At 41.1% G+C, this 22,253-nt stretch overlaps 1 protein-coding gene across 1 annotated transcript in view; it reads left to right on the top strand.

Annotated features, from left to right (window-relative positions):
• Positions 1-1,751: 1,751 nt before the first annotated feature.
• Positions 1,752-22,253, top strand: part of PPEF1 (protein phosphatase with EF-hand domain 1) — a 30,810-nt gene continuing 10,308 nt past the window's right edge. The window contains exons 1-7 of the mRNA XM_068425546.1: positions 1,752-1,815; positions 6,378-6,505; positions 7,317-7,368; positions 13,207-13,379; positions 15,106-15,220; positions 17,200-17,246; positions 21,244-21,410. Of these exons, the coding sequence (XP_068281647.1) occupies positions 1,752-1,815; positions 6,378-6,505; positions 7,317-7,368; positions 13,207-13,379; positions 15,106-15,220; positions 17,200-17,246; positions 21,244-21,410 (746 nt within the window). The remainder of the gene's footprint in view (positions 1,816-6,377; positions 6,506-7,316; positions 7,369-13,206; positions 13,380-15,105; positions 15,221-17,199; positions 17,247-21,243; positions 21,411-22,253) is intronic.

The following is a 22,253-nucleotide window of genomic DNA, read 5'->3' as shown; positions in this document are numbered from 1 at the left end:
TGTGATGGTTCTGTTTGGAGCTACTGTTGCCCGGTTCCTGGGCACACGTTGACCTGCCCTTTAATCAAGATAGTCTCTCTGCAATAGGATTTAGATTGTAAGCTCTATTTTGCTCTTCATCCTAGCCTTCAGATCACAATTCCAAGTTGTGGCTGGCTGGTTTGAGATGGACTAATGAAGACTTGAGATTCTTCTAAGAGGGCAAGTGAGGAGACGGCATTCAGGAAAACAACAATTGTTTGGAGAGAAGACACATTTGAGCTATTATTAGCCATATCAGTGCTGTATTAGATGCTGTCAAAGCCATTGACTGGCTCAAAATTAATGTAACAGCACTTTTTTTGATTTTTTTTATAGCTTCTAATAGTAAATAACTGACTCAGAAGGTGGGAGACCCAGCCGAAGTGTGGGATACCCTTGTGTTGTGGGACCCTGAAAATAGTCCCACAACTATAAAGTTGTGTGATATTAATATAATATAATATAAACATAAAAACTGTAAATAGTCCCACAACAATAAAGGTATTCTTACTATTGAAATTGGTAACAGGCTAGTTACGCATTTATGTTTTCCTCTCTCTCATCCTCCTGTTATTTTTACTTCTGCTAGTAAAGCCAAAGGAAAAGAATAGTAGTTAAGCATTCATTTTATGCTGATGAATTTCTTCGTTTTAAAACTCAAGTTAAAAGAAAAGGAATATCAAAGAAACAAAACAACAGATGCAATAATTTAGACATGTCAGACATGCTAGAGAGAAACATGTAACCCTGGAGACAGGGAGAGAGAGAAGTCAGTATGATCATATAAGAAATCTTTAGCTAAAATGAAGTTAAGTCTCTCTAAGAGCATCAGTGACATTCTTGTTACTTAGAAATTAACCCATTTTGTATCTCAGGGGAATTGATTCATTTGAACTTTTTGATTAGGAAGTGTATTGCATTAGTGAATGATACCAGTTAGTGATGAGCTGAGCAAGTGCCAGGAGAAAAACCCAAAAGGCCATACTGCAAAATGTACTTTGTTCATTTATTTAATGAAACCAAATCTTTTATTTATAATGTTTCAGTAGAAATGTTAAATGAAATCTGATAATGAAACTATTTGCTGTGGCACTGTCTCTCATTGTAAACATGGTGGTTGGTGACACTGAGAGTTAAAGTGGTAAATGGAGTGATAGGGCACCTTTTTAAATCAGTAGAGTGTTAGGAGGGCTGAGGTTTGGGTTTCTTTTTAGCAGTAGTATCAGATGTAATTTAAAGTCCTTAAATTCTGCAGTTCCAATTTTCAAATCATAAGAATGACGAGTAACATGACTCTGTAGTCCCTTGTCCCTAGTAGTAAGGCTTTATTTAGCTCTGCTTCAGATTAAGAAATCACTGGTGCACATTAACTTTCAGCTAACATGTAAGAAGTAAACTGTATTAATTACTGAGTTCATCTGTCTTGAATGCAAGGTGATAGTGATCAGATGTGAAAAAGAAACCTAGTATGGTTTATCAGGGCCAGTTTGTGTAGGATGTGCTGTACAGTCATTTATTATGAGCTGTAGGTACTTTAGATACTGTGTTGTCAAACACTTTTTTTTTTTTCCCCTCTCCCTCCCTCCCAGTCCTCTTCCTCTTAGGAGTGCTAAGAAGAGCACAGGAGCCCACAGGGGTATAATCCTCATTGCTGAAGGAACAGCACAGGAAATGTGCATAACACTAACAGCTGAGAGAAACATGCTTTGTATCAGCAGCAATTAAAACTGATGGGCAGCATCATTGGAACCATGGGGTGCAGCAGTTCCGTAGCTGACAGAAAGTCAGAGAAAGGTGAGTGCTACTTTTGTCTTCAGGGTCAGTGGTTCTCTCTGTAACACCAGAAGAGGATTGCAAGGTTATGTTTCCCCCCAGTCCTGTTGTCAAAATACTTGTTCAGAGACAGTTATTTCCTAATTATCTTCTTTTTAAAGGAGTGCATAGCTTTTAGATGCTGGCTGAGGTCAGAAAGCAACTGTAGACTGCCTCTAACATCTACAGATTGGGTTGGAAAAGATTCACAGCACCTGGGACAGAAGCTAAATTTCAGATGTGTCTATGCTCACTCTGCCACTGGCAAAGCATATGAGATAAGGTATTGAGGGGCAACTTTTATGGCCTTTCAGAACACAGGATTCCTGGGCATACCACCCCGATTTCCCTGCTGCTGGGTGACCCTGATTATGAAACAAGTGTAATAAAGCACAGTTATTACAATGACTCTCAGAATCAATTTTCTGCCATACCAAGTGCGTGACCTGAAATTCTCCCTGACAGTCATTGAGGCTGTCAGTTGAAAGTCTCCACAATACCTGGTTAAATGTTCAACTGAAAAATTAATGCATCATCCCCCTGCTTTTATTCGTACCATACCCTGGTATGAACACACCAGGCTCTGCACAGGCAGGTGGGTTCCCAGATTGGCTCAGATTTACAGGTCTGACGAGGGCCATGTTACGTGGCACTGTGCATAGTTTTAGGAGATTATCATGCTGAACAACCATGGTTGAAAAGGAAGGCTCTTTTTGGCAATGAAGCCAGAACACAAGTCACAGGAAACTGGTGACTAAGAAGCAGGAGCACTTAGTCATGGCTACAGGGAACCAACCTGGCTGGTTTAAGCGTAGCCCTCAGCTTTGTGTAACAGTACTCAGTAGTCACAGCAGCCTCAGTGCTGTATCACAGTAGTGGAAGTAGAATGGAAACATCTGGAGCCCCAGACCTACCTGTAACTGTGAAGCAGGCCTTCCTCTTTGGGTTTGCATGCTATCCATATATGTGCCTTGCAACGCCTCGGAGGCGAGTTAGTTGGGAATATTTCTGAGGGTGCAAAAGCTTGGAGTGGACATGAGGAGCTATACTCATTCTCAGTCTACAGCCATCAATACACACTGGTGTGGGGCCAGGCTTTGATACCCCAAAGCTGACTTATAATTTTGTGTGTTTGTTTGACAATGTTTTGTCCTCTCCATTTGCTAGATGGTAGTCTTTCTGCACTTCAGCAGTAGTCAAATGATGCTGAACCATCATTCTGTCTGCAGCCTGAGGCTGTACATCCCTCTAATGCATTAATAACATGAATTTAACAGGTACTTGCTGGTGTAAAGACCTTCTGCAACTGATAATTTCTTTTACAGATGCAGTTTAGCCTAGTGTGAAAATCATGTTCTGATTCAGTCCTGAGAATAACAGCACTGTAATAAGTACAATTAAAAAAAAATGACAGGAAATAATCTGTTAGATTTGCAACATTAAACATAGTGGTTTGTATATATCTGCCTTATGTGATAACAGTGGAACTGTGCCGTGTTCAGTGCTCAGGACCATTAAGCATCCTGGGGGGCTTTAATGGGAAGTTTAATGGTTCTGATGCTGGAAATCAGTTTCTGTGCTGGTAGCTGTGCTTTGCCCCTTAGGTACTCTTCTAAACAGAAAAGTTGATGACAGCCTTGCTGTGATGTGTCAGGCTTTCAGGTCTGTGGTGGTGGGGAATTCCAGAAAGGATGGAAAATAAGAGAGATCTCAGTGTTTATGTAGGGTACAAAGGATGCTCTTAGTCATATAAGGTTTACAGTTCTTTCAGGCAGGATGCGGTATCTGCAGGATGGGAGTCTTTACTGGTTTTGGCCTTCTCTGGACTAGAAAACTTTACCACTTTAACTATACTGTATACTTATTAATGGTAAAATAAGCAAACAATGTGCTATTATGGCACCTGTAAGCATTTTTATAAAAAAGCTTCCATAATGTTATACATTTATTAGTAGACTCACTTTTCCATGGAGGTTTTTCTTCACCTGCATAACTGTCAGTTTAAGAAAAAAATCATTCTCACTCAGGGGGTGCCACTCATCCTAGTCTCAAAATCCCTGGTATTTGTGATCAGCTAACATAACTGACTATTGTAATCTGTTGTCTCTCTAGTACAGAGCTTTTCTTTGCTTTTTGCAGGGGGGAAAAACATTAGTATGGATTGTTGGTTGTTATTTCTTGTTTTGGTTTTCAGTATCAACTGTTCATTTTGGCAACTGTAATAAAATAGAAGCATATTCATGTTAAGACATTAGTGTTGGTTTTAGTTCCCTCTTTTTTTCTTTTTCATGAATTTGCAGTGCTGTGTGGTGGTGATTGTGACAAACTCTAGAATTTGAAAGAACATCTCAGTTTTGTTTCCAAAACTGATCATCCATTCATCTGCTCAGAAGTGAGCTCTAGTTCTTGGGAGTGTCAGGAGCTAAGATCAGTGTATTCCTTTGGTCCTTGTACCTTCTGTAGAGTTGCCCTGCAGCTGCTTTGACTTCTTGTCCCAAGATCTGAAGCATAAAGACTTTTTTTTCTGTGTCCTATGCTAAGCTATGCAGGGTTGAGTTCCTCAGGGAACTCCTTGAAGTGAGATGTTAGCTGCAGGGCTGGAGGCAAAGGCTTGACATTTCTGTCCCCATCTACTTATTTACTGGTATCCTGCTGAGAGTACAGGGAAAAAGAGGTAGGGACAAAGAGGTAAGGACCCAGTCAAGGAAGAACTATGTTCAACTTTAAGTCAGTAAATGTGGCATCTCTTGAGAGCAGCCTCCTACCTTACTCTATTTTTTGTTGCCAGGCAAGAATATGGTGGTGGCGATGTGGTTGCATTGGGACAGGTGCAGGATCCAATACCCCTGTCTTCCTCTCGCTGTTGCGCAGTGATGCATGTAGTGTCTCTTGACTGCCCCTGTTAGTGCTCTGTAAGGCTAAGCCTGTTAATACAGAGTCCCCTTCTGACCATAATTTGAGCAAATGACTAGATTTGAATTTGCCATTATTTCAGCTTCTAGATCTTCAAGGCAGTAGCTGCATTTTGTTCTGATTTTACATAGTAAATGGTATCCTCCTCTGGATGGTAAATCCATACTTACATATGCCCTACATATATGAAATGTGCATTTTTTTTCCTCTCTAACTGATCTTAAAAAAAACAGTTAACAAGTGACCGAGGAATGCTTTTCTCAAAGTTAGTTGATCTTTCTGGGTAGGCATCCTTAAAGCACTAGAGAGCCACAGCTCTGTGGAACAGGAGAAGCTACTACTGAGCACATCTGTTCCTTCTCTGCCAAGCTCATGGTTGTTGCAGACTGAGCACAGCCCCTCCAGCCTTCCGCTTTCACTCCTCCCTCCAGGTCTATCAGCGCTGCAGTGATCACCTGTAATGCTGAGGGCATGCCTGCCCACCTTTCCTCTTGTCTTCCTTCTGGCAGTGCTACTGCCACCCACATTTCATGCCCCAGCTCCTGAGACCAGCTGTCCTTTGGATATCAGGAGTAGTAGGGGGGATTGGCAGCATGGTAGGGAGGGATCAGGTGGGCATCAGCCCTGTCCTTGGGCACAGCTCTCGCTGGTGACTGCTGTTCACGCAGCACTAACTGCTTGGCATGGGTGTGATGAGCTCTCCCCACAGGGCAACACCCACCCCAGGACCTCTTTGTGCCACCAGATGTTCTGCTTGATGAACTTTTATCTGAGCAGCTAAGGGAACGTGATCTGTTTGTGGCATGACTGGGGCCTGTAGGCAACAGGTCCTTCATCCTAGGCTGCAGTCTTGGTGGCTGTCCTTCAGTGAAGTTTGCAGCAGTTTTCCAGACTGGGACAATAGTAGACACAAGTGCTGAGTGGGATGTGTATTCTGCACATAGTCCAAAATGGTCTTCTGACATGTCCCATTGAATTCTTGGAGTGAGTGTTCCTTTGTTCACCAAGCTAGTCAAGGATATAGCTGTGTGCCTTATGGCATGTCTATTTAAGCAATTATTTAAGCATCTATTCTGCCCTTCAATACCATTTGTTAACATTTTATCCTAAGGTTTGAGTTTTGCTGGCTTCCTGATACAGCTGTGCAGACAAAAACTTTCTGTTAAAAGAGGCTGTCTGTCATTACATGATGCTCATGTTACAGCTTGCAGTCTGAAGCTTTTTACTGCACCTTGGTGAAGAAACACATTTTGTTGGTAGGCCAAACTGCACTTCTTCCTTTCCTTACCTTACGAAAACTCACATACTGCCCATCAGCTGAACAAGGCTGACTTCTTACATGGGTACTGTCTTCAGTACAATGAAATGGGGAACGTTTCTAACAATAGAGGCCTGAGCAAGTCAGCTAGTTTGGGATCTGTCTCCAAAGACAGAAACAGTAAACACATCATGTATTCATTGTTAGAAAACACTTTTTAAGTCTCAGTTTTACAGAGCTTCATCTTAACGTTGACTGTGCACAATGGACTGAATTTGTCACCTGTCTGCAAAATTCTGCAAAGGTAGCATGTGTGTTTTCATTGTAGGTTACACTGCATCCATGTGTGCTCCATTGCTTTCTGTTTTGACAGTCATTAGAGCTGCTATCCTCATCCAGAACTGGTACCGCTTTACAATGGCCCGGCTAGAGATGAAGCGCCGCTATTCTCTGAGTATCTTTCAGTCAATCGAGTATGCTGATGAGCAAGATCAGCTGCAGGTTTGTAATCTTCAGTTCTTCCTGTACAAGCAGTTGTTATCCCCAGAGGACTGGAGTTGCACAAACAAAATGGGTGTGTAGGTATTTCTACCTACAAAGCTGTGTCCTGTATAATAAAAACACTTCCCTGCCTCACACGTGAACTAATTAAGTTGTGTATATATGTGTGTGTGTATATATATTTGTAACACTATGTAAGCAGTGGGACACCATTCTGCCCATACAACCATATCTAGGTTAGAGGTTCCTGTAGACCAGCTTTGTTAGCCAGGGATTGCAGGTCATCCCACTATGGGTGATCTTAACCGTGCCTGTGAGGCAAGATATGTGCAACGGAGGTATCAGCGTCTCAGCGTGTCAGCCCAGGGTTCCTTTAGGGTCAATACAGGGAATTAGGAACTTCTAGAGTTTTGTGTTCATCCTAGTACCAGGGTCTAAAGTCAGTTTGGTGCATTGTAGCAGTTTCTTTCTATTGATTACAAAGGAAGTCTGGGCAAATAGTGTGCATGATGGGCAAGATGAATTACACCCAAAAATGTCAGCAGCATTGATACAACCCTGGAACTTTGTATGTATTCATATAGTGTCAATCTGCTAATTCATAGCAAAGAAGGAAAGGAGTAGGCCATTTCTGTAGTAGGACACAAGCTGTGTCATTACTGTAGGCTGATGTTATGGGAACATACAGTTGTGTCTTAGATGCCCCTAAATGGGAAATGGTTAGTAATTGAGTCAGGAAAGAGAATGTTAATGCTTGTTGGATCACCTAAACTGATCAGTGTGTGTTTGTTCTTTTCTTTTCCATACTCAGCTGTCCAACTTTTTTACATTCATGCTGGATCACTGTACTCATCCTGATTCAGGTAAGGATAAAAATCAAAGTAATATGGAGATTCTGTTTGGAAAACCTGATGTGAGGAAAGTCAATTTTCAATGTGATGTTTATAGCTTATGGCACATGCTGGGGCTGAGGTTTGATTTTCCAGATAATATAATAAGAATTTGATCCTGTAAATGTTCACTCTGCTCAATATGTACTCAGTGAGTCAAGATGTAAGACAGGACAGAGTTGTCCATATGAGAATACTCAGAGGTGCTCAGAGTGCTTTCTTGTATGTTACTGCCCTTAAGCAGTTGTCATGGTAGTCTTACTGAGTCCAGTTTTCACAGCTTTCTATGGATGTTTCCTTGAACTGTGAGATATGATTATCCAGAAAGGGTGTGTCTAGTTGGTTTAAGGCAGGTGTAATCAAAGAGTTTGCCTTCAAACGGGTTGCTCTTTTCCCCCCCTTTTCCGGTTCCCCCCCCCTTTTTCCTGGGTTCCCCCCCCCTTTTTCCTGGGTTCCCCCCCCCTTTTTCCTGGGTTCCCCCCCCCTTTTTCCTGGGTTCCCCCCCCTTTCTGGTTCCCCCCCTTTTCCTTTTTCCCCCCCTTTTCCTTCCCTCAAGCCGTTCTGGACCACTTTTTAATTTAATTGGTTCGAGATTTCGCTGCAAAACATGTATCAGTATGTGAATGATTAAAAATGAAATAAATTTAAACTGCTGGAGATAAGTCTTTAGAAACCATCTCAATGAAAGCTCAGTTATTCAAAGAATAACCTTTAATTTTTGAAGTATTTTGGGATCCTTGAACAAAACTTACTTTTGAGGTCAGGCTCAACAGGACAGACTGAAAGAGACTTCCTAAATCCAGAAAACAAACATGAGTTCCCTGAACAAATTGAGAATAGATCTAATCCTAGTGGAGTTAAAAAGGAGGCTGTCCTCTTCTCACTGAATTACAAGAAAATGTCCTTTCTCTTTCATCTGGTCCAGCCATGGGTTATTCCAATTAAAATTTGTACAAGACACTTTGATAGCAGGATGATAGCAGGATGAAACCACCATCAGAACCGTAAGTGGTTCAGTGTTCTAATGACAACCATTAGAAATGGCAATTCTTCTCTCTTAAATACTTTAGAGTGCCTAATGCTCTCTGTGCTCTGAAGAAAAAGAAATTATGTTTGAACCTTGCTCCAAAGCCAAGGCAGATGATACAGTAGTCCTTCCTTTGATTTTTTTTTTTTTTTTTCATTACCACTGTATTCTGAAAAAAAACCCTGCTTTAGTCAGTTAACTTTCTGGTGTGGAACTGGCAAACTCAAAGAAAATCAGACACTGCTCACTTCTTCTACTTCTACATGCTGATAGCGCACCTCAGTTCAGCTTTTCCACCTGAGTGGGAAAGAAAGTAGTAGTGCTAGGTCTGGGATTTGGAAAACTAGTGTTAATCTCTATTTTCATTATAATATTAAAAGGGAATTTTACAGCTGCTCATTGTGGATATGATTTATCCACTTTTATTAACTGTGTCTATGGTGAACAATTAACTGTGTGTATGGGAACAAAGGTGAGTGAGATGCCTCAGGTGACTTGCTAGGGCTCAGGACATGGCTGGGTACAGAGCACACTGCTACATGTACAGGCTCTTGGTGGGCCAGTGGAGATCCCAGCCCCACCTGTGTGCAGGGAGGGGCGGGGGGTACTGTGGGCTGCCCCTCATCACCACTGCATGGTGACCTGTTTCTTGGTCTTGCGGATATTGGGAGTTGCAGATGTGGTTAAGGCTGAAACACATGATAAAGTGTATGGTTTATGGTAAAGCTCCCCTTTGTCTTGCTTGCTTAAAACTTTCATCTGTTGGGACTGGAGTTGTTAAGGCTTGATAACTGCTCCAAAGGCTTTATTTTTGTCTTGGTTTGTTATTTCGCCCTTTCTAACACTCCATGTTACAAATCCCAGAACCCAAATAGAAGCAGAAAGATTCTGTAAGGTATATGTTTAATGGATAGACAGCCCAGGCTGCCTATGCAAAGGTCCTGACTTAGGGGTTTTTTGAGAATTTTCATATCAAATTTGTGTTGTGTGGTTTATGGTTATGTTTGTCCAACTACTGGCTGTGTGCATTCTCAACTTCAAGATCTTGATTACTTGCCCCTCTAAGTGACCTTTGCAGCACCCATGCTAGCCCCGCTGATTTAAGCAAAATCAGTGCTGAATAGAGGGATTCTTAATGAACTGCTTCCAACTCTGCTGAATCATGGTCTTAAGATATGAGCCATGGTGAGTGTAAACGTAACAAGCAGAGAGGCTTCAAATTGGCTTTGCTATTCCCAAGCATTTTCTAAAACCCGTGATTCTCTGGCTTTTTTTTTTTCATCAATGTGTGCTCAGTTAGATTAGTGATAGCATATGGTTCAAAAGCCCTCTCCAAGAGGATAGTATATAATGTTCTTACCAGAGAATCGGTTGCTTGTTCTTAGTATGTGATGAGAAAGCTACTTGAAGATTTTGTGATCTGTGTTTTTCCTTACATTATAAACCACTCGATCTCCTCTATTCATCTTGTCACTTTCCTCTTTTTAATCTGCTTTTTCAGAATATATTTTTCAAAGAAAGAAGGAAAGCAGCCACCATCTCATTAACACAGTAGTGCTTTTGATGTGATTGTTTATCTGTTGTACCCTGAAGCTTTTTTTCATCCTCTCATCCTGCTTAAGATGTCAGTGCAGTTTAAGTTGTGATTCAGATATTACGTAGCTGTGTGTCTTGTTATTGTTCTGCTTCTGATTAAAGGCTATTTTCCAAGGGTTTGTGGGAAGTAAGAATTAAAACCTTTTCCACCTTATGATTTTCTCCCTCCCTCCCCCCAAAAATCTGCATACCTGCTCAGCCTTTCAATTGAAAGATCTCCTATCAGAGAAAGCTGGAAACTGCTTTTCCAGCAAAAGGTGACCCATTTGCTCACTCTTATGGGTGCATTGAGGGTGAGAAGGCTGCAAACATGTCTTGGGCAAAGTGGTGGGACTGGGAGTCCAAGGCACCCCTGGCTGTGCCTTTCAAGGTCACCAGGGCAGGACCCATACCTCCTGGAGCCTTCCTTCAAAAGGAAATGAAAAAAGGTGCTGTTTTCTGCAGTTTCACTCCCCATGATGCCTCCCTTACAGCATTAACATCCTTCCAAGGCTTTTTGCATAGAGTGATTCTTGCAGCAGGGAATAAGTCACAGCTGCTTGCAGCTTACAGTGCCAGAAACGGAGTGAAAGAATAAATGTTTGGAGCATTTTAGAAATCTACATCCTCTTAGTGGGCTCAAGGTCCATCTGGCTTTGACCTGATGGGTGGGAATCAGTATCTGGCAGATGTAAGAGCACACCTCAGGAGTCAGAGGTGCTCTCAGGTACCCCAGTGGTTAGTCTGAAGGCTCACTGATGGTGGCAGAACAGAGACCTTATTTCAGAGATGCAGAATTAGCTGATTCCTTGTTACCCCAATAGTGAGTACATCCTTGACGGTGGCGTCTTTGACTTGCCTTGAACAACTCCTATGGTGAGGTGGTCTTGTCAGGAGAACCAGGTCCCTGGGCTTTCTGTGGCCAAAGTGACTCCATGTAGCTCTGGGTTTTCGTATTTAAAATGGAATATGGCTGTTGTCCTGTAGGGTAGCTGTATGGGGTCTGCTAATAGTGAAAGCTCAACTCACTGAGCTTGGGCTAGACGTCTGGTGTCAGAGTACAAAGCCTGGTCACTCCCTGTGCTCTCTGTAGTTGGTAGAGAGATGCAGATACTGGTAGAAGGTATTTCATTCTGTCTTAAGGTGAGTGCCTGAATGAGGCATGTCAAGAGTTTTTGTCCCAGTCTTTCAGTATGGACTCAAAGAGCCTTGACAGCTTCGACTAGAAGATGACTAAAATGAGAAGGGTGCCAAATCCTTCAGAATTAGTCCTGCATGGGGCTTGCAGTGAGCTGGGGTACTTACTGGCAAGCGCACTAATCCCCAGGCTGCATTAGGGCATCCATTACTGACTCATCTGACAGCTGAAAGACTGCCTGAGGAGACGTAAGCACACTCTAAGGCTAATGACCATGACTGGCTTTTGAGGACTCATATAGAGGTGGAAAATGGGCTGTACTTTGCAGAGATAAGCCCTGCAGGGAAGAAGATTGGGTTTCTCAGCCTGGGCACATGCCAAAAAGGAAGCAAGGCTGCAAGGAAGGCAGGTTCATGTTCAGAGGTAAAGGGAAGGATAGCCTGCTGCATGCAGGAAGGGGGGGCTGGAGTAGGAGCAGGCATGGGCAGGTGTCTACCTGGCTTGAAATGCTGAGAAGACCACTGACTCTGAAGGAGTCATGTCAGATGAGGAGAGCCTCTGGCCAGAACAGGCAAGCAATGAGGAATTCAGGTGGTCTGAGGAACTGGCCTCATAGTCTGCAGCCACCCACTTCCTGAGAGGTAGGGCACAGAGGGAGATAGCATCTGGAGACCCACTGCTAGAGCTGGGACAAGACTTGGTGCAGATGTGCTCGGATAATCAGTGTGTGGGAACCAGCAGTTTTAGTCCATGGGTGACGTTCTGGCATCTGGCCAGACAAAGCTGTAACTGTGGTGGAAGACTGCAAATCAGACTGCACCTCGTGGAAATGGTGAACTCTGAGCACCTTGCTGTTACTTGATGCCTTAATCCATTTACATGGCTGTATACTGAATGTGCTAATCAGCTCACAGCAGAAAAGCTGATAAAAAAAGTGGGTTTTATAAGCCAGAGCTGATAAAAAGTGTATTTTTTTCCATTTATTTCTTTAATATGGATTTTATCCAGTTATAAGACAAGCTAGCCTTTATGAATCTCATAGTTTATGAGGCCACATGCTGGTTTTGGCTGCTGTGAGTTTGGAGTCACAGCCACGAGTATTCCTCCAGCAATAAATAATACAATTTTATTTCCAGTTGCATCTAATCAAGGTTACAGAAAACTTACCTGTAGCCCAGCAAAAAGTGTTTACAATAATCATCTCACAAGAGCAACTCTGCAACAGCAGCTGCCGGAACACTGTTCTCTAGGGTCTGGTTCTCTCTTTTAGCATAACATATGACAAAGACAATCTGCAAGAAGAAAACACTGAAATCTGCTGTTCACTCAGTTAAATTTCAAGGGTATGTCAACAAAATATTGGATTGAAGCAATTAGCAATCTTCCTGCTTTCTCCATGTTCCAGGAAAATTAGAAGCTATGCTCTACTTTTACCGCTATGTTTTTGTTTACTTTATTTCATCCAATGGTTTTATGGCAGCCAACCAAAAGCTGGCATTGTCTCCTAGTTGTGTCAGAAATGAGTGCTTTGCAATCCACTGTGAATAAATAGGATTTTGTTGATGACTTTTTAAATAATCACAGACGTGCTGGCATTTAGCCTAAAAATTTTACATAGAAAATAAAGGGAATAAAAGTGATTCTTTGAAATGTGTATTAAAAGTGTAATATTGAACTTTAAACAGATGATGGTCATTGAATGATCAGCCATGACTCTTAAATCTCCTTGCTTTGTGGGGGAAGGAGAAGAAAGTCTGTAACAGGTTATGTTTCTCATTACCTACGAGAGCAGATTGCTCCAGAACCTCAGTGCAAAATGTTTTGCATCCTGACCACAGCTACTGAGTTTTTGCGTGTTTTTTCATCTGGTTGGGTTTTGCTTGGCTTTTGGGTTTTTTTGTTTGTTTGTTTTTAGTATTGTGAAACAATCTGGGGAGACCTGGAGCTCTTCCACTATACAAGGCAGGAGTTAGCCCCTGTAATACTGCAGTTACATTCAGTTGGTTCTGGTCATGGTGTTATGGCCCTAGTGGAGTTTCTACATTGTTGTTTTTCTTCCCTCTTGTTCCAGTTTCTCACATTTTCACCAGCCCTAGTGCTCCTCAGGTGGTAGATGAAGGCTTATGTTTAACAGAATTTGAAAAGAAGATTGATGTTCCAGACTCCTATTATGGACCACGACTCTCATTCCCCCTTACAGTTGAAGATGCCAATGCTCTTCTTCATGCTTTCAAGAATGAACAGGTAAGTTGCAACTAGTTTGATTTCTTTTTACTTATTTTACATCTCTGTCAAGTTGTAGCTCCACAATCAGTTGAATCTGATGTAAGGCTAAACTGGTGCCCAAGGAGACATTTCTCCCTTCCTTTCCATCCCATTACCCTTTCGTGCTAGCCCCATGTAATCATACAGGTAGGTACATGGTGAGCTGTCTAGGGAAAGCGATCTGGCTGGAAGCTAACACAACAAAATCAAAAGCAGTCAGTTCTCAGCCAGACTAGTTCCCAGATTTGATTCACTACTTGAAGCATGACCTCCAGAGTCAGCACTGGGGAGGGGGCAGGAAATAGTGGGGATCTCCTCTTCTAGCATTGAGATTACAGTGATCATGAAATGGGAACCCCTAGCAGCTGCAAGGCAGGGGTTATCAGCGAAGTGCACGACTGGGGAAGATGTCCTAAGCTAACCTAGAAACTAGTTATCATATTTTTCTGGGTTAAAAGTACTCCTTGTGTGGTCCTCTTCCCCGCGCCCCCCATTCTTTTTAGAGGAATTGAGGTGCAAGGGTTAATCTTGTCATTCCAGTATGCAAGATTCCACCATAATAGAAGAGTGAATATAAAGCATCACTGGTGTGGCAGAACAGGGTGATAGCACAAATCTCAGGAGCTTGCTGTCTGCGGCTGCCAAGGCACTGAGGAGGCTGTTACTGATTCTCGGTGTTCCTGAGCGAGCCCCTTTGCTGCCCTCTTACAAGATGAGGGTGGAGCAGGGAGGCATTACATGGCACAGCTTTGTTTGAACTTGTGGTCATTTGTACTTAACAATACACTGTATAAAAAGGATAAGGGTCTATCTTGTTTTTCAATTTACTAAATAATGATGGTTTTTTATTTCTGTAATTTCCTGTGGAGGCTGATGTTAAAAGTAGCAAAATGTAAAGCACGTGATAAAGGAGCCCACCCAGACTTCACCTTACTGTCAGCTCTCTCTTCTCTTACTATGGTTGACATTTTATTAAGGAAATGATTATATGTAATTGGCCTTTTTCATTTGCTTTAAACATAAATCTTGAAAAGTCAGTCTGTAGCTCATCTGTCTCCTCTACCAAACTTTCTCAGAGCTGTGTTTGAATTAAAAGTCTTAAAAATCACTGACAAAATTATCATAAAAAGCATTAGCAGAGAAGACCAGAAGCTTCAAATTTGCATTGTCATAACATCTTCACAGTGAACAGGAAGATAACTCTTAACAAGGCAACCCTTGCTGGAGTTTTGCTCTCATTATTTTTGCAATTTGCTGAAATATCATTTATGGCCTTTGGGGGTTTTTTGGTTGATTTGTGGTGTGGTGTTTTGTTTTTTTTTTTCCTCACAGCTAGAACTACATCCTTTTTTTTTTTTTTCCTCCCAGTTACTTTGAACAGATGACCTTACGCAATGATTCTGAGTGCTGTATTACTAAGTTTCTTATCCTTTCTGTAGATGGGAAGAGTAGAAACTGTACACTAGAAATAAAATGGGAAAATATGTAAGGCAGGTTCATTAAGGGCTCTATATCCATTCACTGGGAAGCAAGCACAAAGCTATGAACACTCCTAATTCCCAGCACTAAACCATACAGCCTGTAATCATGTCTGGAGGTCTGTAGTATAAATAATCTTGGCAATACGGGTCTGATTAATAAAGCAGACAGACATATTGCTACTTCTAATAAGTCTCCCTTTGCTCCCTGCATTTTTTTCTCACAGCTGCTTCATGCCCACTATGTACTGCAGCTACTATGTGAAACTAGGAGGGTTCTCAAGGAGATGCCAAATATCACCCATCTTTCAACTTCCTACTCCAAGGAGATAACTGTCTGTGGTAAGGTGCCAGAGAAGATAACCGCTTCAGGCTATGGGGTGATATTCTAAGTGGTTGGAGAATGATACAGACATTTCCAAATGTTGTCATTACAGAAAAGTTCTCGATGCTTTTTTTTCCTTCTTTTTTTTTTCCCCACAAATGGATGAATTGGAACAAGCTGGGAAAAAAAAGTTTCCTGAGTCACACTAAGTATATTTTAAGAAAGTCCCTCACCTCCTCTTTCCTTTTCTCGTTAAACATTTCTGAATGAGTCAGAATTAATTCAGCTAACACTGCAGTGTAGCTTAAATATTCCTGCACTTCCATCTCTAAAATGCCACCGAGTATTTTGATCACTGGCTGCAAGTCTCACCACTTTCTCCTCTTACTGACAAAAAGACTTTACCATCATAATTTACTCAGTAATGATTTTAATGAGGGCTTAATAGGGGTGGCAAACAAGACCTTTCATTGACAGCGTGACTATCTAGAATAAATTTAAATTATAATAAACCCTCATTTCTAAAGGGACCCATAAGGATGGATCAGTCTTTATACAACCAACAAATTAGTCTCACAGAATGATGTGATGTGTCACAAGGTAAAGAACTAAGAGCTCATTGCCTCTCTATTTTGTTACACTTTTGTAAATTACGGATAAAGAAATGCGGTATCCTGACCTGCCACAGAACACAGTAGCTGCAAAACAGAACAGTAATGGTGACATCAAGTCTTGACAGCTAGCAGTGTGTGCTGTGTGTAATAGTAAAGTGGTATAAGGAAAAGGTACTATGACACATGCAAAACAAATAATGCTTTTTAAGATGTGGTTATGCACCTACTTCGATTGCCAGGAAAGGGTTTGTTTAAATGAGGTTTTGTATAACTAGTAATTGGTTAACCAAACCAACAAAACCTCTCTCCAAACCAAGGAAGCATGGATTCATACTTGTTCGCTACACAGCATGTTCTTACTAAGCAAAACTTACCTCCTCATGTTTGTATTGCATTTGCACTATGTAAGCAGCATCTAAAGGTGTCTCCCTCCTGCCATTGAAACGAACAGCTTTTGTAACCAGAAAGATCCTCTGCAGAAGATGAAAGACCAGTTTTTAGACATAATTGATCCAAAATGTTGATTTCCTTAAAATAAGGTATCCCTTTCCCCATTTTATTTTCATTTCAAATTAATAAAGCAGATTAAATATGAACCTGAAATGTTTGCATCCACATACGTGATGAAATTCTATCACAGCTTGAAGGACTCCTTATAATTACTTCAGCAGGCTCATAATTAATAAAAAGTAGCATAGAAAACATGTAGACAGGGTAAAAATGTCACTTCTCTCGTTTCCTACTCATTGGTGGTGAAAGCATATTATCACAAGATAGGTTTTGAAACCGTTCTGTGGCTTTGTGGTGGTGAGTCATAGATGTGAGAAGGTTGGTTCTGTGAGCATGAAATTCAGTCATATGCAGGGGGGGAAGCTATACTGCAGTGATCCTTTGTGTTGCAGTGAAATGCCCCTGCCTGTTCCAAAATAAACCTCTTGGAAAGGGCCAAATCTGTCATTCCTGTTGCCTTAGAACTGAGGTATACAAGCATGGACAGTTCTTGACACTCTCCATCAAATCCTGCCTGTAGTAATCAAAACCTGGCCCTGAATCAGACAGGTTCATAATAAGTTTGTTCATCTTACTCTCATTTCCCTGAGTGAATGTTTGGCTGTGTGACTGTTCTGATCTTCAGATCCAGCTAGAGAGACAAAAGCTTTATGCAAGACAATTGCATACTCTTTTAAGTATTTAATTGCCAGATTTTACAAGCAGCTTCAACATGTACCTTAAAATGAAGCTAATCCCAATACAAGGCAAATTACTAAGGAAAACACAGGGAAAAACTTGTTAGGACTAACTAATTCCAGTTTTATAATTCCAGTTTTTTCCTCCTGTGTGAGAAAATTTTTTTTAAAAACTAATGTTTTTATTTCCTGTAGGAGATTTGCATGGAAACCTGGATGATCTTTTGCTGATATTCTATAAGGTCAGTAGGCAGTCTGTGATGTAGCATTTTCACTTCATGACTTGTTGTTAAGAACACGTATTTACGTCTGATGATAGATTTCTCACTGTAAGAACTGTACATGCATTGTGCATGTGTGGTACAAATGTGGCACAAATACTGGAACAATTTGAATGGTGCCTTTGTTGTAGCTTTTCCTTCTCCATATCCTCCCGCTCACTGTGAAGGAGGAGATCCAGGAGATCTTTCTCTTCCTTAAGTGTTGAACTGGAGCATGAACCAAAACCTAAGAAGGTTTCTTGCAATGTCTCCAAAGTACTGCCACTGTTTTTTATTCCATATTGACTAAAGTTGTCTAAAATCAGGAGATAACTTAGTTCCTAATGTAACACTACACCATGGATAATTTTGGCCCTTCAGAAAAAATGCAGCAGCTTTCATTTAGTCCTGCCATTGATACCTGCAAAGTGTTTATTACTATTATTTGTTTACAGGAAACAAAAAAGAGTGTTATCTGTTTAAAAAGCTTTTCAAGTCTTGGAAGCAATCACGTAGTCTGCACAAAATGGAAATACCTTGGGCACCTTTACATATCCTTGAACAGTTGCTCACTTTTTAATGTTAAAAAAGCATAGCTCTGTTTTACTGATGTGAAAAAAAATTAAGCTCCAGGCTATCTTTTCCACGATTGTATATTTAACTGAAGATGCGGGAGATTTCCTGTATTTAGTTTCATATTTATCTTTAGCATGAATCACCACCTTTCGTTTAGCAGATACTCTCTTCGATTTGAGCTTTCTGGGGGAAAGGGTTTGTGTCTGATCCTTATACATTCATCTGCATTGAATGGAGACTGAAGTGAGCTAAACCAGGTGTTTAAATGATGTAATTCACCCCCTGCTTCCAACTTTGTTCCACTTTATCTGACACTTGTTGAATGGAAACGTGGTTGTTTTGCCCAGGTGCACACCTGAAGCTTGTTGAAGTATAATCAGACCTTTTTACAGAGTTCTGTTTTTCTTATTAATCAATCAGTTACTTTTAGCTGGTCCTTGGCTTGCAGTCTTTTAGCTCTTGTTTTAGTTAGACAGTCTTCCTTTTTGAAACTGGAATACGAGTATGATACGGATTGGTTTCATACACAGGACCTGGAATGGGAAAAAGAGCTATCTTGAAGATAAATGTTCAGATATATTTACAACTGCAATCAGCTTGAATTTTACTCTTTTGAACTAAACAGAAGGTGTTCTTTTTCCCCTCTCCAATGGATGTTACGAAGAGAAAACAACTCTAAGCAAGGAATAAATCCTGACTTCAGTAAATTCAGAGCCAAAACTTCCACTGACTTCAGGCACTAGAGGTTACCCCCAGTTGTTCTTTGTTAAGCTTCTAGGGGAGTCCCTCCACTAAACTGAATAAAATGGACAAATATTTTGTCATTTCAAAGTGCTGAGAAAATAGAGAGCGTGTGATAGAGCTGCTTAGTTATTTAGAAGCAAATTAAATGACACAGTATTTTCTGTCCCCTCTGAGCAGTTTACTCAGCTGAGCAGCGAACCCTGTCAGCCTTTGGGATCTGTTTTTTTTCTGCTTCCCTGTTTCAGTTGGAAGGGATTTCTTCCTCCAAGTTGGTATGAACCACCCGTAACTTTAATCAAGAGGGTGCAATCCCAAACAGTGCCATGAAGAGTGTAGCGATCTCAGGTCTGCGCAGAGCCGTGCAGAGCTGAAATGGCTGCTGAAGCATTGAGGAGGCCTGCATGCAAACAGGGTGCCTTGAGCGTGGGGCTCTGTCCAGGGAACTTTTATCACAGCACTTTTACGAACAGCCAATGGCAAACACCCAGAAGCTAGCAATCGACAGCTTGTCGATACAATGCTGGTTGTAACAGTGTGTATAATTCTTAAACCTGGTTTGGGTGAGGCTAAGAGAATTACTTCTTTCTCAATAGCCAGTTTGCAAGGTTCATTCAGTCCCTGCATTAATCTCCATTAAATTACAGCATTTCCTGAAATTCCTTGAAACCCTTGAATTTTAAATTACATAATGCTAAGTTAGATTGTTAAATGGATGCTATGGATAGAAATAGCCTGAAGCTGTAGAAAATGCAAATGACGAACAGAAGTTAATTAATCACTAACCCAGCAGATACAGTAATGATGCCCAGCAGCAAGTTGCTAATCATTAGAGGGCCTTGTTCGCCTCTTTGACATGTCAGAGGCTGCAACAGCCTTTAATTTAGTTTTGCTCTTATTGTTGGTCAAAACCACGGAAAAAGAAATAAAAACTTTGCATGAGTGTGGAAGAAAAAAAAATGTCACATTGAAGATGGAAGTCCAAAACAAACTCTCATTTAAAACTAAGAATTGTGAGTAAGCTTTTCCAAAAGAAGAATGACAGAGTCTGCAGAGTGCTTCAGTAGAGCTGTCTTTCCATGAGGATTGCAGTTCCAGAGTGGCTGTGTGTATACTGACAATCTGCTGATGATTCACATGCCTGTCGGTTTTAAGGCAAAGCTTTTATTAATTCATCTTTTCAGGAGCTGCTGCTGAGTCTCTCCTGTCTGTTCCACTCCTGAAATCCATCCTTTCTTTTTTAAAGCCACTACAACACACTGCATTAGCAGAATCTCATAAATTGCCACTCGTGTGAGCACAGAGTGACCACACACACACACACCCCTCTGCTAAATTAGCTTGGAGAGAGCTTGGGAGAGGCTATGGCAAAAACCAAGCAAGCTGTATTTACAGCAGTCAGGATTGTGCTGCTGTGGGACTCGGGAGACCAGGATTCACCACGGCATCCCGACATAACAGTGCAGGACACTGATTAGGACAAAAAAGAGATTTCCTAATGGATTCAAATTAAATGTTTAATTGAGACTCCGGACAAATCATGCATCCTGCAATAAACCTGCTAAGGCAGTACACCAGGGAACGTCGTGGGAACATAGGGAGTGCTGGACACTGATGTAGTAGCTATATTCAGGAAGTGGGATATCTTGAAATGCTGCCAAACCTGTTAAGAGTGGCTCCCACAATTGTAATGTGATTTTATAGGTGTTCTATTGATAATTCTTGTGCATGTCAATTGTGAAAACAGAGGTTTCCTTTTTCTGGCAAGTCAAAATTGAAATAATATTTCTGATACTCATGATTGGAAATGAAGAAGCTACACGTAATTGCTGCTGTTCTTTCTGTAAGCTTATGGCACCCATTGACATGTTGATAAGTGATCTAATGAAACATACCATCAATTCACAATATTAGCTTTTGATAAGTCACTATTCATAATAAAGCATTGCTGTATATCATCAGAAAAAATAAGGTAAGAAATACCTGTATGTACAGCCTCTCAGGTTTGTGAACATTCAAGGGCCTTTGCCCCTGCCCAGGGGCAAAGTGCAATGTGATAAAGTTCAAGTAGCGCTTTCAGGATTAAAGCAACTGGAACCAAGGTTCTCCAGACTTCTGTATTAAGATTTTATGTCCTCTGGACTACAGTCTTTCTCAGGAGTTTTAGAAGCATACACTGCAAACAATGTAAATATATAAAATCCATTTTCTTACCGTGTAAGGAAACAAAAGAACCTTCAGACTTGTGTCAGAAGCTCACTTTTAATGGATTTTTTGTCTTCCATTCAAAATGAGTGACTCCCTTTTATTTGCAAGTGCATAACTTTCTGGCAGCAGTTACATTAACAGAAAAGTATATTTTATTAGAAGAATAATGTTCCTATTGGTCCCTTTCAACTTAATTTAATAGGTAGAGGAAAGGGTTAGAGATGGCACCATAAGAACAGTCAGAGAGGTTGTCTCATCTCTGATGGCTCATACAGGTTGTCTGATATGGAGATTTTTGTTCTAAGCAGTGGAAATAAATGCTGCATTTTAGATCTCTGTATTGTGCAGGTTTTTTCAGATTTTCTAGCAATGTGATCTCATTTGAAATGCTATTTCCTTTATTACAGTAGCGTAGAAGCGTCTCTAAATGTCTTGGTTTTTTTTCCTTCTGCAGAACGGTCTGCCTTCAGAACAAAACCGTTATGTCTTTAACGGTGATTTTGTTGACAGAGGGAAAAATTCTATGGAAATACTTATAATCCTGTTTGCATTTCTTCTTATCTACCCCAATGATCTACACTTGAATAGAGGAAACCATGAAGACTACGTCATGAACTTGAGGTAGATTTTAGGGGAGGGAGAAATGTTGGTGCTTTTCAATGCTGCTGTAGCCACTGTGACGCTCTATAAAACAGAAATAATGTTTTATTAGATACTCAGGTGTAGCTCTGCGTCTTCAAGATGGGGGGGGGAGCAACTAACATCCTCATTACACACAGGCACTTGAACGGGAGTCGTGTCTTGTCTCTGACCTGATCACAATCCATTGAAGTCAATGGGCCTAGTGCAGCTTCCAGAGTACCAAATTTGGGGAAAGAGGATGGATAGATGGTATTTTAGTTAAAGCATTGGCTTTTTCCATGGCATAGCAAAAGACATAATAGTATGCAATATAATGGTACCAGTAAACCAGGAGCTGATGTTTCACTTTAGACTAAGATATCACGTCCCAAACATAAGGGGTGGGTAAATATCCTCGCTTCTGCACCATGGGGGTCCATTTGTTGCAAGGGGCAGTCTGCCCCATTGCAGGAGCAGCTGAGATGCTGTTCTCTAATGCAGATGTTTGTACTCAGCTGTACAGCACTGCCAAGGGAGTGAGCACAGCCAGCGTCTCTGGCTGTAGTAAAAGTGTGACTTGTAGACAAAATCATCGCACACATGTGAGGAGAACTCCTTAGTCCTGGTTCCTATACTTCTCAGCCACCCCAGTAAGTCTTTCAGTGACTGACTGGTGGGTAACCTGTTGTACCTCTTCCATCACTTGATGCGTGCACACAGAATATATTGCTTTTTAGCCCAGGCATAAAGCTGGGTTAGAGACCCAGGTTCAAATCCTAATCATGATCCATGTAAGAGAATCAGTTTCACATGATACTTCCTTTTTCAGCACTTGATTTAAAA

This window comes from Nyctibius grandis, chromosome 2 (assembly GCF_013368605.1).
Source record: "Nyctibius grandis isolate bNycGra1 chromosome 2, bNycGra1.pri, whole genome shotgun sequence".
Lineage (NCBI taxonomy): Eukaryota > Metazoa > Chordata > Aves > Nyctibiiformes > Nyctibiidae > Nyctibius > Nyctibius grandis.
The sequence above is the reverse complement of the archived record's forward strand: the minus strand, read 5'-3'. Positions and strand labels throughout refer to the sequence as shown.